This window comes from Tachypleus tridentatus, chromosome 11 (genome assembly GCF_004210375.1).
Source record: "Tachypleus tridentatus isolate NWPU-2018 chromosome 11, ASM421037v1, whole genome shotgun sequence".
In the NCBI taxonomy this organism is placed as follows: domain Eukaryota; kingdom Metazoa; phylum Arthropoda; class Merostomata; order Xiphosura; family Limulidae; genus Tachypleus; species Tachypleus tridentatus.
Window position 1 is genome coordinate 99,968,167 of NC_134835.1, and position 18,204 is coordinate 99,986,370.

The window sequence follows — 18,204 nt, forward strand, 5'->3', positions numbered from 1 at the left end:
ATTGCGTTTCACTTTAATACCATTGAAAGAGCCATAAGATTCTATACATTTTATAATTAAACATTAGCAACTTTTAGTGAAAGTTTGTTTCTTGTATAGTAACCTTCCCAAGTATTTTTTATTGGACTTTAAGAAGTTTGTTAATGGTCACATAAGATGTTTTGCAAGTTTTTTTATCAGAAAATCTAAATTAAATATAGAATTGTAATTGAACTTACATACATTAACAGAGAGAGGTGTGAATATGCTAGTCTCTTGGTAGAGCTATGTGCTTTTATATTCTTATATGTTTGCAGCTGAAGACATTGCTAGTGGTATTCGGCACATAAAGTGTGTCCAACTCCTGCAAGATTTTAATCAGAAATACAAGAATGTAATAAATTTACTCTGTAACTTATTTGAGAATTGTAAGAATATTATGTTTTTACTGTTTATAAACTTAAGCTTTTTAATCTTATTTTGTAAACATCAAAAAATATTTCTAAGGTTGGGAATATAGAAGCAAGTTTTACAAGAGATTTTTCATTTAGTATTTCTATTATTAATTATTATATCTTCCAACAACATCACGGTGAGATCTTATTACAATCCTTACTGAAAATTGTAAATTTTTTTCTTGCAATAAAATCATATGGATTAATTGTTTTGAGTGTTGCATTAAGAAATGGTGAAAAATTTCGTTAATAAAAAAAAGCTTCGTTAATAAAAACTTAAGTTATAAAATAACCTGCATTTACATCTTAATAAAATTTTCACAAGTGAAAGCGTTACGTTTTAGTAAAAATCAGTGAATATTTTCATGTTAAACCTCCTTATTTTACTAAAATATGCATTTATGAAATATGATGCAGCATAGAGTGTGGGACACATACGTGGTGGTTAGGGCGATCGACTCACAATATACTGGTTACAGGTTTGAATCCCTTTCATTGAACTTGCTCATCCTTTCAGACGTGGAGACATTATAACATGATGTTCAATTCGTATAAGAGCTGATGACGGATTATGTTGACTATCTTCCCTCACTCTAGTCTATTGCTGCTAATTTAAGGTCAGCTCGTGCAGGTAACTCTTGAGTAGCTTTGTACGAAATTCAAAACAAATCAAACGTATGATGCAGTTTCTAGTTCTGACGTGATTGTCCTGTCTTTGTGTTGACTATCTGCTCTCCATCTAGTCTGTTGCTGCTACATTAGGGACGGTAGCTAGTAATCACCACCCACCGCCAACTCTTGGGCTACTCTTTTACCAACGAATAATTGGATTGACCGTCACATTATAACGCCCCAGCAGGTTAAAGGGCAAGCGTGTTTGGTGTGACGAGGACTCGTAACCGCGATTCTCAGGTTACGAGTCGAGCGCTCTAACAACCTGACCATGGCCAGACCATTAGAGAATGGACCGAATGCCACTTTTTACAAAGGCATTCATTTTCAAAATACATGGTTTTTAAGTTAGCATAAATTATTAAAAATGTAAGACTATAAAATCACTCACTAATTTTGCAGTGTAAGGCTAGAGGGAAGGCTAGTCATCGCCACCCACCGCCAACTAATGGGTTACTCTTTTACCAACGAATAGTAGGATTGACCATAACATTATAACGCTCCCAATGATGAAAGGGCAAACATGTTTTGTGGAACGGGGATTCGAACCCGCGACAAACATACAAATTTAATTATAACTGTGTTCAAGTACAGATTTTCTTGAATGGATTCTTAGACAGCGAACTGAAGCGAGTCACAGAAAACTTCAATTTAAATAAAGACTTCTGTCTAACGTGAACAATCACGAAGATGTCTTTCCGGATATAAACTGCATGTAAAAGTGTAATTAAAAGATCTAAATGTGCCGAATAAAAAGCACTAAAGTCAAAAAGTTTTATTGTTCATAAACTTCTTGAAGATTTATTCTGTTAAAGTGATAAACCGTACCTGAGTAAAATAAACAGTTTTAAATAGATTTTACACACACACACTTATATATTAGCACAGTATTGTAAAATTAAGAGAAAGATGTAGGTAGCACTATTTGTGTACTAAAATAGATGTGTCAGAAAGTACAAACATTTGTTTAGTATACTTTCTTAAATTAATATCACTCAACTATATAATCTGTGTGTGTAACCAAATATGTGGATTTCCAAATGATGCTATCATAAAAGGCAGCAAATGTTGTCGGGGAAAACAATCAAAGAATGTAAATCCTTGTTGAAGGCAGAGGTAAAAAGTCTGTATTGTGTATTGAAACCTCGTTAACTTCACTCGGGTGATAATATCTTGAAAACTGCGTTAACATTACGCCGTTTAGCGTAATAGTAGTTTCATTAAGTGCCAAAAGTATTGTAGCATGCTAGCAATAACCAGGTTGAATCATTTTCCCTTGATAAGTGGAGGAGTCGTAATGCACGTTTTGAAATTCAGAGTTCAAGCTTGTTTTATACAACACGCCAATGACGTGGCGAGTTGTAAATATTTTAAATCTGAGTAATAGTTTTGTATTACGAAATAATCCCATGTGATAGGACCTGAACATAAAGAGAAAAAAGCAGTGTTTATTAAGAGCGTTTTCATAATGCACAAAATGGCTTTATACTAAATGTATACTCATTATTTAATGTAATAAAAAGAGATTTGAAAGTCAGGAAATGAAATAAACGTTTGAAGTTTATCAGTGAAATTATAATTGGAAAGGAACTAAGAAATGTAATTAATTTAGTATTTAAAGACCATTTACAGTTTTTATGAGAGTAAAAATAAGCGTAGAAGTGCGTATAATTTAACAAAATTCAAGAACTTAATACGTTGTAAATGTTACTCTAATTACTAAAAATTATATCAGGATAAATACATTTAGAATTAATTACGTTTTGTTATATTAAATTGTTCATCATTACAAGGAGTTCCTGATTGTAAAACAGGATATGCACATTCAATAAATGAATTATTTTAAAATGGAATGTTACAGACAACTACAGCTGCTAACTTAAATAAGCTGATTTTCTTCTTGAAAGAAACTTACGAATTTTTTGTGTTAAAGTGTTCATTGTCCAGACAAAAATCAGATACCACAATGTCATTTTCTTCGAGGATTCTCGGGCTTCGGTATCTTTGTACGAAGGAATAAGACCACCAGTTTGTTGAATTGCGTATCTAGAAATACATAAAACTATTGACATTCTGACCATAATTAAAACATACTTAAGAACAGCACATACATTTATGGTAACCAAAAAACTATTGACATTCTGACCATAATTAAAACATATTTAAGAACAGCACATACATTTATGGTATAACCAAGTTTCTGGCTGAGACATCACCGTATTGATCATAAAATCTCATGATCTCCATCAATCTTGTAACTCCAAGATTTTCTATTTCAAAAGAAATAACATTTCAAATCAGTTGATTTGAATAGGTTTTTCTTCTGCAAAGTTGCATGTACCAAAGCTGTTGACCACTACTGAAAGTTACAGTTAATCCAGTTTATTTTGGTCGCGCCATAAAAAGGTCTTTATGGGAGTGGTTGTTTCTCATTGGCTACTTTCCCTCATTATTCAAGATTAGAAACGGTTACCAGTGGCTCTTACCAGACTAATTTTATACAAGGTTGTAATATCGCTCAGTAATTAAAGGAAGTCTCCCTGAACTGAATTTAAAAAATATTAAATACTTAAGCATTATATAAACTTTACAACACTTCATTTTTTATACAGGGATAATTAACCCTTAAACGGCGGTCATCATCAAGTGATGCTACTACCTACAACAATCCCGCTGTTTAAGGGTTAAAGATATAAGGATATTTGTATGTTTCACTGATACAGCTGACTTAAATAAGCTTATTTTGTACGACTGCCGATGGGAAGAGTTCAGGTATGTCAAATGTGCTTATTTAAGGGTCAATATCCAAGCTTCCCTTTTTACTGTTAATTATTTTATTTAAATTATGCTGTTGCTGTTGTTATATCTTTCAAATTTACTCATCAAATTAATACTTGTATATTTAAGAGTTCTTTAAATATTCCACAGAAGGTACTTGAAAATACGTCATATCTTTGATCAAAGACTTGACACTATCTTCAGCACACACTGTTACTGTGAACACTCTTGAGAGCATGACAAACTGATAAAGTTTACCCAAAGAGTGGTTTACTTACTATTCTAGCTCCATAGGGTTTGTCTACGTAGTATGGTGTCTGAAAATAAAAATACATACCCGTTAGATATAAATCACTATTCGTCATGTAGAAACAAATACATTTGTAAAACGAAATCATAGTGAATATAACATTTTACTGCATTGATGGAAAACTCAGATGTGAAAAACGTAAGTGATAGATGTAGAGTGGAAAAAAATGTGTTACTTATTTTTAGTTATACCTTTTATTGTTGCTTCTATTTTATAATAACCATTTGTTGATGGAATAAAACATTTGAATATATTCAACGATACATTAGAAATGAGGCTCATTACGAGAACATTTTGAAAATGTCTTTCAAGTATTAGTTTCTACATTTATCAGTACCAGTAAAGCTACAGTTTTTTCATGGTACTTGTAGTGACAATTACTGAACCTTTTATGACTGTTAAGAAAGGCAGATCAGGCAATTAATGAAATATTGCCCAAGGTTTAGGAATATTACTTGTAATATGTATGCAGTTATTGCTCTGGGGAAGAAGTCCAAAATATGATTCATGTTAAAACATTTTTAGCTGCATATTAGCGACTCAGTAAAGGGCTTTTTTTTTCTTGTTTGTTTCAACTAAACGTTTAGTTCATAGCTCCGTTTTTGAAACTTTATTACAGACATTGTCTTTGGGGATCATGCTCATTTTAGTGATTTATTTAGTCACGTCCAAAGTTTCACAGATTAATTTATTTTAATTTTTACTAAAATAATTATGATTTTAGAGTAGACTGGTTTAGATATTGATGAGTAGTAAAATCGAACCAAGTGTAAGCGCGCCACATGTATGGTATAGTTGATGCACAAAAATAAAACTAATAGAAAGAAAAACAACGGCCACGCAGATTAATTTTCTTTGATCGTGCCAAGTAGAATTTCATGTGTAACGGTTCTTGAGGATTTTCTTTTGTTTATTTTTGAGCCCATGATGAAATTAAACTACAAAGTGTCTTTAAGTATGACCTGCTATGCTTCCAGGCTTAACGTCATGATACCATTGTACCATAGAATGATTGTGACGAACTTATATTCAACATCAAAGAATTGGAAATCTATTCAACACAACTTCTTTTCGCTTACAATGAAACATACGTAAATTAGACATCTAAAACAGCATGAAGCTGATCGCCAGATTTATTAAAATACTGTCAAAAACTGTGATCAACAACTGACAAAAGTGAAAATTAAGACTCCACATTAGTTTAGAGATTAATTACAAAACTGTTTTTAACGTTTTCTAGTTAATATCTAACTAATGAAAGTGCAAATAATCTATGGAACTATGAGAGAAATGTTTTATTTGCACCAAGTGTATGTGTAGATTGTGCATGGACATTGCCCTGAATGGAGCCTGAGTAAGTGCGGGTTACTATGGCCCTCGTGTACCATATATAAATATATATAGAAATACGTTTGACAGTTGGAAAAACCAAAATTTGAAGGAGGAGGAGAGGATAAGGAAACCTGACCCTCCTGGGTCATATTCAGGTAAGAACTATAATATTTAACGCAAAATACCTGACATAATATTATGTTAACTTTGTTTTGACGAACTGACTACATACAAAATATTTATGAAAGGAGTTTAGAAACGTCTCCAATCATTTTATGCTGACGAAAACAAGTATTGTCTAACACTGTTTTTAGTTACAAAACCGAAAAAGTATATGTTAGTTATATCCACGCATAATATATTTTATATTATTTGTATAATTTCAGACATCTAAAATACACAAAGAAACAAATACTTACCGTCTCGTAAACGTTCCACTTTGGTGAAATCTAGATATAATTAAAATAAATATATTTACAATTCTTTCATATTTTCGTTTATATATATTTGTGAATATACAACATTGTGAAGCATTCACATGTTTGTGTTACAGTATGAGTCACACATTATCACTATTTAGTTATGATCCGTCACAGGTCACGAATCATTAATTTTCTCCGACGATACAAAAATCTAAAATAATAATCTAAAAATGTATAAATTTGAAATAGTTTGCATTTTTAACTTATCCTAAAACTATTAATACTATCTACTGCAGACCGAAATTTCGAAATACTAAAAGCAAGTCAGTAGCATTCTACAATCCATCAGCAACATTGAGATACTGACTGTCACTTTTGCAATGCACCAACTACGGGTCAAACAACGCTCAAACACAATTGAAGTAAGACTAATCGTCTATAATTTTAAAATCATAGATTAAAGGGAATCCAAATAGTAAACACTACACACCGCCAACTCGTGGGGTACTTTAAATGAATAGTGGTGTTTTTCTGTTAGTCTTATAACACACCTATAGTTTAATAGTTCGGGACGGGATTTTTCTCCTTATAAACAGGCGTGTTCCACGAAACCTCGGATGCTCGGTTCAACACCATGACCAATGAGACATATTTGACCCAACAGCTATTGGTTTGGAATTTTGTTTTTCACTTAAGGCCTAATCAATGTTCTTCTTGATTTAATTTCTTACTGGTAATAACTGGTAACTTCTGCTTACTAATTAAGTAAGTTACAACGAGGAAAGTAGGTGTATAGATTTTTCGCAAGATATAGTGCTTTTAACGGATAATTTATCGCCCTTAGCTGAGTACGTTCCATTATCAAAAGACAGCTAAACATGCAAAAATTAAACATAGCGATAATTGAATGAAGTTATTTAAGAATTAACGGTAACATTTATGTTAATAAAAGCCAAATAAAGCCACACTACTGATAACTTACCAGCTACAAAAGTATTTTATGAAACACAGAAACACAATCTTATTGTCACCAAAACATTAACTAGCACTTACTTCATAGAACGTGGAAGTATCGTCATCCTTTAAGAAATCGTCAGTGGTGTTCCAGGAATGGAATTCCTTGACGATCTGACAGATTCTATCGGTATTTGAAGAAGTAACCTTTGCCTGAAAGCTAAACGCTTTACAATTTGTTTTAAGACACTCATTTGTACAGGTCTTGAGAGAAGTGACTTGGAGGTTTTCAGTTGGAGTGGAACTCGATACAGACTTACTAATCCAAGTTGCTTTGAAAGAGGGTAAGGGTATTAGTGTTTGTGATGGCGGTAGTACTGTCAATAGAAAAAACAGAATAGATACAATGAGTACTGAATTACACATACTATTTTTACAAGATTCCATTTTATAGTGTGCGTTTTAGTCGTGTTTTCAACTTTCAGTAACTAGTTGTCCTGAAGATGAGAAAATTATGAGTTAATACTTTGAAGTAACGGATCAAATATACCAAAGTTTTCGATATATGAAAAGGTGTATTGACGCGCGTAACAATAGTTTATATTCTTCTATAACTATCAAATACTGGTGGTCATGGTTACTAATGTCGTGGTTTGTTGTTTCATGTTGCTACGCGTCAAAGCCACATTATCATCAGTTTTATAAATTGCTCTGGAAAATTTCTTTACATTTTCCAGTGTAAAGACACACAAACACATCTTTAAACACACGTTTTTTTTTTTATCTAACTGAATCTGTGTATCACTGCCTAAGAAATTTACACAGCTTTTTTGAATGTTCAGTGTTTAATTTCATAAGCTTTATACCAGATCATGATAAATAAACACAAATAACACTCTTTGAGACCAATATAGTTTAGATTTAAAAGTTATCGATTTTCGTTTCAACATAGAATGAATAAGTGGAAACCTGAATAAAGAGTATGTTATTCTTTCCAGTATTACTGGTTGTGATCTTAATTCTTTATAGGAATGTGTCATAAGTAACTGTTGTTTTTTGCTGTTTCACTAGTAAGTGACACAATGTATTCACGTCATTTTGGTTGATGGTTATGAAGCTGATGTAAAAACGGTGAGTAAAAACCTGTCTATTGTTTTTTATTGTTTACGTAGGTATTTATTGTTAATTAATGTTTTTATTATATAACCAGTAAGTATACAAGTGGAGAACATGAGACACGCTTGCCATCGCTAATAGTAATTCGAATTAACGTACGAATTAGTTGTTAATTAAAACTGAAGGTTAAAGTGTCTGTACATGTTTGTAATTCCTGATAAATAATCTTAAGTTGCCTAATAGTTATTACTGCATTAAATATTTTGAAATGGCTTGTTAATGATTTAAAAAATTGCAATTAATTTAAAATTAATTAATTAAGAATATTTTAACAAATAAAAGTATAATTCCAAATGTGGTGGATAATTCTGATGGTTACAATTCTTCCTGGTCATTTGAAAATAGTGGACATTTTTTTGAATAGAAAAAAATAATTTCCTTGACCGAGAGGACAGTTGTAGTAACACATCCCTTATGGATGCATCAAGAGGAGGCTATATTGACATTATGGATATTTTGATAAAGAATGGCGTGAGCTTCTCACAATAACTCTTCATCGAAATTGTGAAACACTGTTTTTTGTATTTCTTTAAAATGTAAACTATCATGATGGATGTAGTTTCACGAAATATTATCCTAAAGTTAATTAAAAATGTTTATATTTTGATTTCTTTTATTCTGGATACTTAATGTATTATTATTATCATATACACTGTAACACTTGAGTAACATAAGTTCAGAAATGTTTGTTTGTTTGTTTTGAGGCTAGGACATTTAGCATCAATGTGGTCTGGAAAGAAACAGTCCCCATTTAGCAATGTTCGATATACAAAACTGTTTATTGTAAGTGTTATGAGTTAATTTACTTTGTGGTTTAATATTTAATGACTGTTTAATTTTCGTGACAGGAGTGTTAAAAGTTGATTGTTTGTAAGGCATCAGCTGCAATGAGTTTTGTTGTGTACTGTGTATGCAGTTAGACTGTAGTTCTAGAGGCTTTAGCAATATTGTAGACACCACGCTACTCGAGCCTTCGATTTCTTTTCTGGTTACGGTAAGTAGGCATCGTTTTATTATAGCGTCGTATAGTGTATAGAATGTTTGAGGGCTCAGTTTACGTAGGTAACTAGCGAGTGCAAGTAGAGAAACGTTACGTGAAGTAGAAGATAACACAAGCCTGCGAATTTAAACTTCATAAAAGTTGCTTTGATATTAATAAGGGATTTTCTATAATTCAGCTACTGAGATTTAGAAAATAATAATTTTTTTTCAATCATGTAATATGATTTTATAAAAAAAAACTCATACTTAGATCAAATTATTATTTATTCACCAGAATGAACAAAAATGCAAACAAACTAAAGAAAAGAGAAGAACATTGATGTCAAACGAATATGTATTCTAAGTCATTCTGATTCTTGTGTGAACTTTACCTCTTTTAGTCTCAAAACTACGGGTTGCAATTTTCCTTTTATATATTGCGTCTCGAGCATCTCGTTTCAATGATCAGCGGTAATTAGCCATCATATTGATGTTCCATCTTTTATGACACTTCCATGTCAGAGTGGACACATAAACAAATATTATCCAGAAATGACCCTCCATGCAGCCTGTTAACCGTTTATATACTAGTGGTGTGTTTTCGTGGGTTCTAGAACGATCGATAAGACTCTTACTTTGCGATTAGTCTAGAGGAATCTATAACCAGTGGTTGTCAGCATTGTAAGCATAATCCAATTAAAATAAAAATTATTCACTTGTGTAGAAGCACATATGACTTTTGGTGAAAAATCTGTATATGATGGAGAAAAATGGATATCTTATTCGGATTCAGAGTACATAAATTAAGATAGCTCATGTAAAAATTTCAAGATATTAAAACCATCACAGACATGTGTATGACTAAATAGATCTAGACTGAGTGATTTGTAATTTAGCTACGATGAACTTTGTCTAAAGAAGTTAAGTCCGAAAATTTCAAGTAACGTTCAGTCAGTTAAATTTCTGAAAATGAAGTGAAACTGTATGATTGTTAGTTTAGCGAAAACAGGCTATATTTAAAAGTAAGTTTTACAGTTTAACAGAGCTAAGGGAAATAATTTGTCTTTTAATGGGGATTCTAAAGTGATTGATCCTGTCTGTGTGGACTTTTACAGAGAAAATTATTTAAAGTTCGAAATATAACTGTGGTAACTAAAGTATAACGTAAGTGCAGGTTGTATAGAAATGCAATCTTCTTGTCAATTGCATTCCAAAGTTATTCAATCTGTTTGTATGGTAATTTGACAAGAAAAAAAATTTATAATTTTTTATACATTTGTAATATTCTATAGTATAAAGAAGTTTGTACATACGTTTACCTTGTTTTGAATATATACGCATTATCTTAAAACAAGTGGATTGTGTGCTGTCCGTTTATTGTTCGAATTTATCATCAACGAGCAACAGACACCAACTGTAAAAGAATACAAGGCCAACCTACGTGACCTTGTAAATTTATATGAAGGAGAAAACCAGAGTGTTCGAGAAAACTTGCTTTTATGGGCCAGTTGTTTAATAATGTATCTGATCCGTACCCGAAATGTGTAACTGAAAAGTAAAGAATTGATTATTGCATGTATATGGTTAAATTCTCTCTCTCTCTATATATATATGTTTCACATGTGGATGGTGTAGCTGCGAGGTTGGAGAAGGTGCTTATTTGGCTGTTTTATTTTTGAACGTTGTTGTAGAATTTTCGATCTAGTAATGAGATTCTTAACGAGAGGAAAGTCACTAAGATTGTTGACACATGTTTGTGTGGTGTATTTTGGGAAAAGGAATGTTGTTTTGATGACTGTGAGTTGTAGTTGCTGGATATTTTTGAATAATGCCTCAGGTATGTTACAAGTAATAGGGCATCCGTACTCGTTTAGAGGTCTAAGGTAGGCTTCGTATATTTTAATGATTGAGTGACTGTTAGAGGCTTTTTATTCGTAAGCATGATTTGGCAGAGAAATCTCAGTATAGTGTTTTTTTTTTAAATGTTCTCGCGAGTGGTCCACAAGACGTGAGTGCAGCATAATTCTTAAAACAATTGGTGGCTGTTTTTGAAGTGATGGGTATTGTAGATATCTTGGTAAAGAACAACAATGTAAGCTAAATTTATGAGTTTTTTGTTTTGTTTGTTTTTCCTTGTGTCTTGATCGGGATAAGAAAAAGTCTCCACTTGATGCACCAGTTAGTTAATTTGTTTAATATGCCCTGGTCTTTGGATGTCACGTATTATATTTAATACGTTTATTTAATACGGTTTGGACTTCGAATTTCGCAATGAACGGATCGCGTAATATACTCCAGCTGGCATATATATATATATATATCTGTGGGAGTGGCATGCAATTTACGAATATAATGTCAAGTTGAGTCTCCTGCTTTTATTGAGAAAGTTGGACATTCTATTGTTGATTTTTACATCATGACGTCACTTAAAACCACTTATATTCGTTCAGTTACACCACTATTCCCAGTTCATACATGAAGAAGAATGGTCCATCTTTCGAAAGCGCTCGGGTTTGGTTTGTTTTGAATTTCGCGGATAGCTACTCTAGGACTATCTGCGCTAGCAGTCCCTTATTTAAGTGTAAGTTTTGTTTGTTTGTTTGTTTGTTTGTTTTGGAATTTCGCACATAGCTACTCGAGGGCTATCTGTGCTAGCCGTCCCTAATTTAGCAGTGTAAGACTAGAGGGAAGGCAGCTAGTCATCACCACCCACCGCCAACTCTTGGGCTACTTTTTTATCAACGAAAAGTGGGATTGACCGTCATATTATAACGCCCCCACGGCTGGGAGGGCGAGCATGTTTTGGCGCGACTCGGGCGCGAACCCGCGACCCTCAGATTACGGAGTGCACGCCTTAACGCACTAGGCCATGACAGGCCTTTAAGTGTAAGACTAGAAGGAATGCAGCTTATCCCCACCACCAACTCTTGGGCTACTCTTTTACTAACGAATAATGGGATTGACCGTCACATTATAACGTTCCCTACGGCTGAAAGGACGAGCATACTTGGTGTGACAATGATTCGAATCCGCGACCCTCGGATTACGAGTCATGTGCCTGAACTATCTGTCCATGCCGGGCCAAGCGCTCTGGTTATAGGGTTTTTATCGTTGTATATTAAATCTTCTTTAATGATTTTCTGATATTTTAATTGGTTTATATATTGTTAAACTCAATAATTTCTTTGTCCATTTATGCATATTCACCTGACTGAAAGTACTATAATTGTATCTAAAAAGTCAACTGTATATCATTACAACTTCCGTGTTTTAAAATTAACTATATTTTAAACAGTAAAGAGTTTAAGTGAAACATGACAAAAGTGAATACTCCGTGGGAATTACAAGAAAAGTATGTACTTGATGTTGTTACATTTTTTACTATATTTTCATGTCTAGGCAAATGCATGCACATATGTATACACGCAGAGAGAGAGATTAATTGGCTGTTGATTTACTGACTACATAATTATGTTTCATGAATTCAAATATGAAGTATTTAGCTGGGCTGATAATTGCATGAAAAAAGATAAAAAATGTTATATTTTATAAAGTTGACTATTTAAACACTATTGTTACTAGATATTTAGTACTGATCTTATGAAACTGAAAGTAAACTTAAAATAGAATCTGCACATAAGAAATAATGATTAACGACTTTATAAGACAATGTAAACAACAATGTGCAGTTTCATTTAGATAAAATACAGTGATTTTATTTTAACATTCTACAGTCTATAACAGCTAATAACTGTGAAAGAATTGGGCCAGATATTTTTTGTCTGAACTTGATACCGTAATTACGTATATTTAAGAAGTTTTAAATAAATACAATCCGTTTTAGCATACAAACTTTGAATATTTTTTGTATTCAGTAATATGTCTTCACTATGAATTTTAGAATTCATGGTTTGATCCTGTTGTTCCAAAGATGTGTTCTTCCATTTGGGAATGAATTACAAAATTGAGAGTAAAATTCTATTTTTCAGTTAGACAATAGTTGTTGATGGTTAGTGCTGTTCTGTGCATCTACTGCATCTAAGTAATATGTAAAGTAATAAAAGGTTTTTGTTTTTTTCTTTTCACAGGAGGGATAGTGTGAAGTTCTTAACAAACTTATTCAACTTGGTGCAGTATATAAGCTGTGATTTGATTTATAAAACCAGAATTTTGAACAGATATTAATTTCTTGGTAATTTACATCTATTAGAGTGTATAATATAGTACTTTAATATGATGAACTTGGAATCTATATCACTATTATACTACTGTTTGTTGTATGTCTATGTAACTACTTCAAAGGTGTGGATGGATCTTCAATAATTGTGGTATGGAGATCCATTTGGTCAATGGGAAGATACGTGTATATTTTCAATTTTGCAATTTGCGGTTTACGATTTTTACCACTATTTCATCCCATTTTAATGGACCTTCATAATACTTGACAAGAATGTTTGTTGAGTCAATGCGGAGTTAGATGCAAAGATGTAATTTCTGATTTTGTGTTTTGTAATTCTTACGCTTGTTTTTGCCACCTTTTTCTTTTTTTTTACGATTATTGCACCACTTTCACAGCTACTGATAGATCTTAACCCTTAATCAAATTTCGCAGGAGTTTCCTTGGGTCCCAACAGAGATTAATTTTTGTTCTCTTGATAAGATCTTGAACTCATTTTAGTGTGTTCATTATTAATAATTTTAAAGTAATGTTCAGTTTCTTAAAGCGATGTTCGGTACTGTGTGCAATTGTGTCAAAACATTTTTAACTTTTGACCAGAATTTTATTATTTTAAAGTTTTTAACTTTTACGTTTGTGGAAAACTCAGTGAGATAGCTCAAATTAAAGAATTTGTGTTTAAAAATTGTTTAAAATACTCTGTGTATTCGAATTTTTTAATCTAAAATAAAGGTTTGTTTCGCTTGTTTTTTAATTGCGCGCAATGCTTCGCGAGGGCTATATACGCTGGCCGTTCCTAATTTAGCAGGATAAGACTAGAGGGAAGGCAGCTATTCACCACCACCCACTGCCAACTCTTGAGAAACTCTTTTACTAACAAAGAGATTGTCCGTTACATTATAACGCCCCCACTGCTGAAGGGGCGAGCATGTTTGGTGTTATGGTGATTCGAACCCGCGACGTTCAGATTACGATTCTCTGCTTCATTAATAAAAGTGTTAATACCCATACCAGCCGTTCTGAGATACAGTTTTATACATTGGAATCAGGACTGAAGTTTGCGCTGAAAATGGAACTAAAAGGTGGAAAATAGCTAGTACTTCCATGGTTAACGGTAGCTACTAATTCCATGGTTGACGGTGCTCAGTTTGATGTCTACGTAGTATGATGTCTGAAAATGAAAATACATACCCGTTAGATATAAATCATTATTCGTCATGTAAAAACAAATACATTTGTAAAACGAAATCATAGTGAATATAACATTTTACTGCATTGATGGAAAACTCGGATGTGGAGAATGTGAGTGATAGATGTGGAGTGGAAAAACATGTGTTACTTATTTTTAGTTCTACCTTTTATTGTTGCTTTTATTTTATAATAACCATTTGCTGATGGAATAAAACATTTGAACATATTCAACGATACATTACAAATGAGGTTCATTATGGGAACTTTATAAAAATGTCTTTGAAGTATTAGTTTCTACATTTATCAGAACAAGTAAAGCTACAGTTTTATTCATGGTACTTGTGGTGATAATTACTGAACCTCTTGTGACTGTTAAGGAAGGCAGATTAGGCAATTAATAAAACATTGCCCAAGGCTTAGGAATATCGCTTGTCATATATATGCAGTTATTGACCCAGAAAATAGTCCAAAATATGAATCATGTTGATAACATTTTGTACTATTTCTGAGGCTATAAGGAAATTAAAAAACAAAGATAAGATACGTATCGAACGTAAATTTGAATTAGTATTGTTGGTTAAGTTTGACTGCTGTGCTTCCAGGTTTATCATCATAATACCATTATATAGTGGAAGTTTATTCTCCACAGATTTCTTTCGTTTAGAATGTAGAATATGCAAACGAGGCTTGAAATATAGAAAGAAGCTATTCGGTGGTTTTTAAAACAACTAGTTTCAAAGTTATTGTGAGAAACTCTGAATAGAAACTCATAAAAGTCAAATTAAATCATACTGTTTGGCAATAAGTGTAATATTTTAACGAAAAATGCCTAACATGATATTATGTTAACTTTGTTTTGACCAACTGACTACATACAAAATATTTATGAAAGGAGTTTGGAAACGTCTCCAACTATTTTAAGCTGGTGAAAAGAAGTATTGTCTAACATTGTTTTTAATTATAAAACTGAAAGAGTATATGTTAGTTATATCCACGCATAATACAATTTATATTATTTGTATAATTTCAGACACCTAAAATACACAAAGAAACAAATACTGACGGTCTCGTAAACGTTCCACTTTGGTGAATTCTAAATATAATTAAAATAAATATATTTACAATTAATTTCATTTATATTTGTGTACCACAGCGCGAAACATGCACGTGTTTGTGTTAGTGATATAAGTATATGTTACATTACAGGTCACATGTAATTATTATGTAGTTATGATTCGTCATCGATTACGTAACATTCATTTTCTCTTACGAGAAAAAATCTAAAATAATAATATAAAAATGTACAAATCTGAAATTGTGTTTGTATATTTTACTTATAGCAAAGCTCTTCAGGATATTTACTACCGTCCTTAATTTCGAAATAGTGACAACCAGTCAGCATCCTACAGCCCACGATCCACGCCAAAACACTAACTTTCACGTTTACAACGCTTAGAATGCGAGTCGACCCACACCCAAACACGATAAAAGCAAAGCTATTATTTATTTTCCACGTAGGCTTAAAGTTCATCGATGGCTAGTCATCCATGAGCCTAATGAAATAGATCAGTAAGCACTACACACCGTCAACTCGTGGGTTACTCTGATCAAACAATGGTGTCTGGCCGCTAGTCTTATTGTAACATATTCAGGCGTGTTCCACGGAACCTCAGATATTCAAGTCAGCACCACAACTATTGCAGCGTGATTAGCTAGTGAGCTAAGCTCTCGGAATTTTTTTTGCTTGAGGCTAATTAATATTCTTCTTGATTTAATTTCTTACTGTTAATAATAGATAACTTTTACTCTCTAATTACTTAGGTTCTAATGTGGAAAGTAGATGTTATCATGCGGTATATGTTTTTACAAGATATGCTGGTTTAACTGATAACTGTAAGTCATTTGTTACTCACGTTTTCTGCGAAAAGAGGCCCGGCATGGCCAAGTGGGTTAAGGCGTTCGATTCGTAATCTGAGGGTAGCGGGTTCGAATTCCCGCCGCACCAAACATGCTCGCCCTTTTATCCGTGGGGGCCTTGGAATGTTACGGTCAATCCCACTATTCGTTGGTAAAAGAGTAGCCCAAGAGTTGGCGGTGGATGGTGATGACTAGCTGTCTTCTCTCTAGTCCTACACTGCTTAATTAGCTTCGCGCGAAATTCAAAAATAAACAATTTTTTTTATTTAGGTCTTTTTAAGGCATTTATAAAGTGAAAGGTCAAACAATCCAAAATGTATGTTTTGGGCTCTTTTGCGGTCATAAAATTGCACGAGAGGACGTATTGCTAGGTGACTAATAGGTTATTATAAATAGTTCTGCGAAGTGGAAACATAACTTGTTGCTAGGCCGTCAAGTGTGTTTGTTTGTTTTTTTATAGCAAAGCCACATCGGGCTATCTGTTGAGCCGACCGTGAGGAATCGAACCCCTAATTTTAGCGTTGTAAATCCGTAGATATACCACTGTTCTAGCGGGGGGCTAGACTGTCAAGACAGGCGGCAATGACATCAGAAAGGATGTCGTCATAGTATCTACTAGAAATATTTTAAAGTATCAGTCAATACACTGTATCAGTTATTAACATTGCATAATTTATTAATATATGTAACTTTAGATGGAACATTCCCGGCATGGCCAGGTGGTTAAGGTGCTCCACTCGTAATGTGAGGGCCGCGGGTTCGGATCCTAGTCACACTAAACATACTCACACTTTCAGCCGTGGGGGCATTATAACGTGATTGTCAATCTCACTATTCGTTGGTTAAAGAGTTGGTGGTGGGTTGTGATGATTAGTTACCTTCTCTCTAGTTTTACACTGTAAATTATGGACAACTAGCACAGACAGCCCTCGTGTAGCTTTGCGCAAAATTTAAAAATCAAACAAATATTCCAGCTAATTCGTAAACTTAGATACTGGGTCAAAGGTATCGTCCTTCATCAGTTAGAGTTTAATACGTTTTGATTTAACCTAAATAATTCGTCGTTTTTTTACTGTAGACTGTATATAGGTTTATGTAGGTCTGTATAAGAGGAACTTAGATTATCTTGGTATCTCTCTGCTATTTTCGTTTGGTATGATATTCGAGTCTTTCGTCACATATTCAGCATCGTACATCAAGTTAACATCGAAATAGTGGCTTTTATCGATGATTACAAGAACATTTTAAAAGAATATAACATTCTTTCATCACTAAAGTTAGGTAACTGTATCTCAAGGAGAACTGTGTAATAATTTGTTATGGTTTTAACTTATATTTGTTACTACAGTGAACTTTACTAAATTTTCATAAATCTTATAGACAATGATTTACGCTGACTTAAATGTACCACACTTATATGAAAGTTAATTTAATATTGGTAATCCATACATATTTTAGTTTGTGTTATTTGTAAATATCAAAGATTATTATGCTGTTAGCCAGAAGAATTCGTTCATCATATAGAATTGACGAACATTGTCCAACTGTCAGATGAATGATACTGATATTTCTTTACATGCCTTTATGTGTTATATTTATAAAATTATATTTAAATGACAAATATGTGAATTCTAGATCAAAAATAGAGAGCGGTAATTTAAAGTAGAAATCAATTTTCTGTTATGCCATCTAATATGGAGAACTTAGAGAAATGTACATTTAGTTTTTCTGTATTTTTTATATAAAGTTCATTGACACACAAAATCTGGCTTTCATTGTCAGAATTAATGTATAGTGGCCATATAGTTTGTTTCGGTTACAAAGTTTAATCTAAAATGATAGACAGTAAACCAAAGTTTC

General features: G+C 32.8%; 1 protein-coding gene across 1 annotated transcript; it reads right to left on the bottom strand.

Annotated features, from left to right (window-relative positions):
• Positions 1-1,873: 1,873 nt before the first annotated feature.
• Positions 1,874-7,457, bottom strand: LOC143232888 (uncharacterized). Its single transcript, XM_076468907.1, has 5 exons — positions 7,002-7,457; positions 5,946-5,975; positions 4,163-4,201; positions 3,022-3,152; positions 1,874-2,527 (listed from the first exon to the last, which is right to left on the bottom strand). The coding sequence occupies exons 1-5, from the start codon at positions 7,347-7,349 to the stop codon at positions 2,353-2,355; spliced, it is 723 nt and encodes a 240-aa protein (XP_076325022.1). The 5' UTR covers positions 7,350-7,457; the 3' UTR covers positions 1,874-2,352.
• Positions 7,458-18,204: the final 10,747 nt, after the last annotated feature.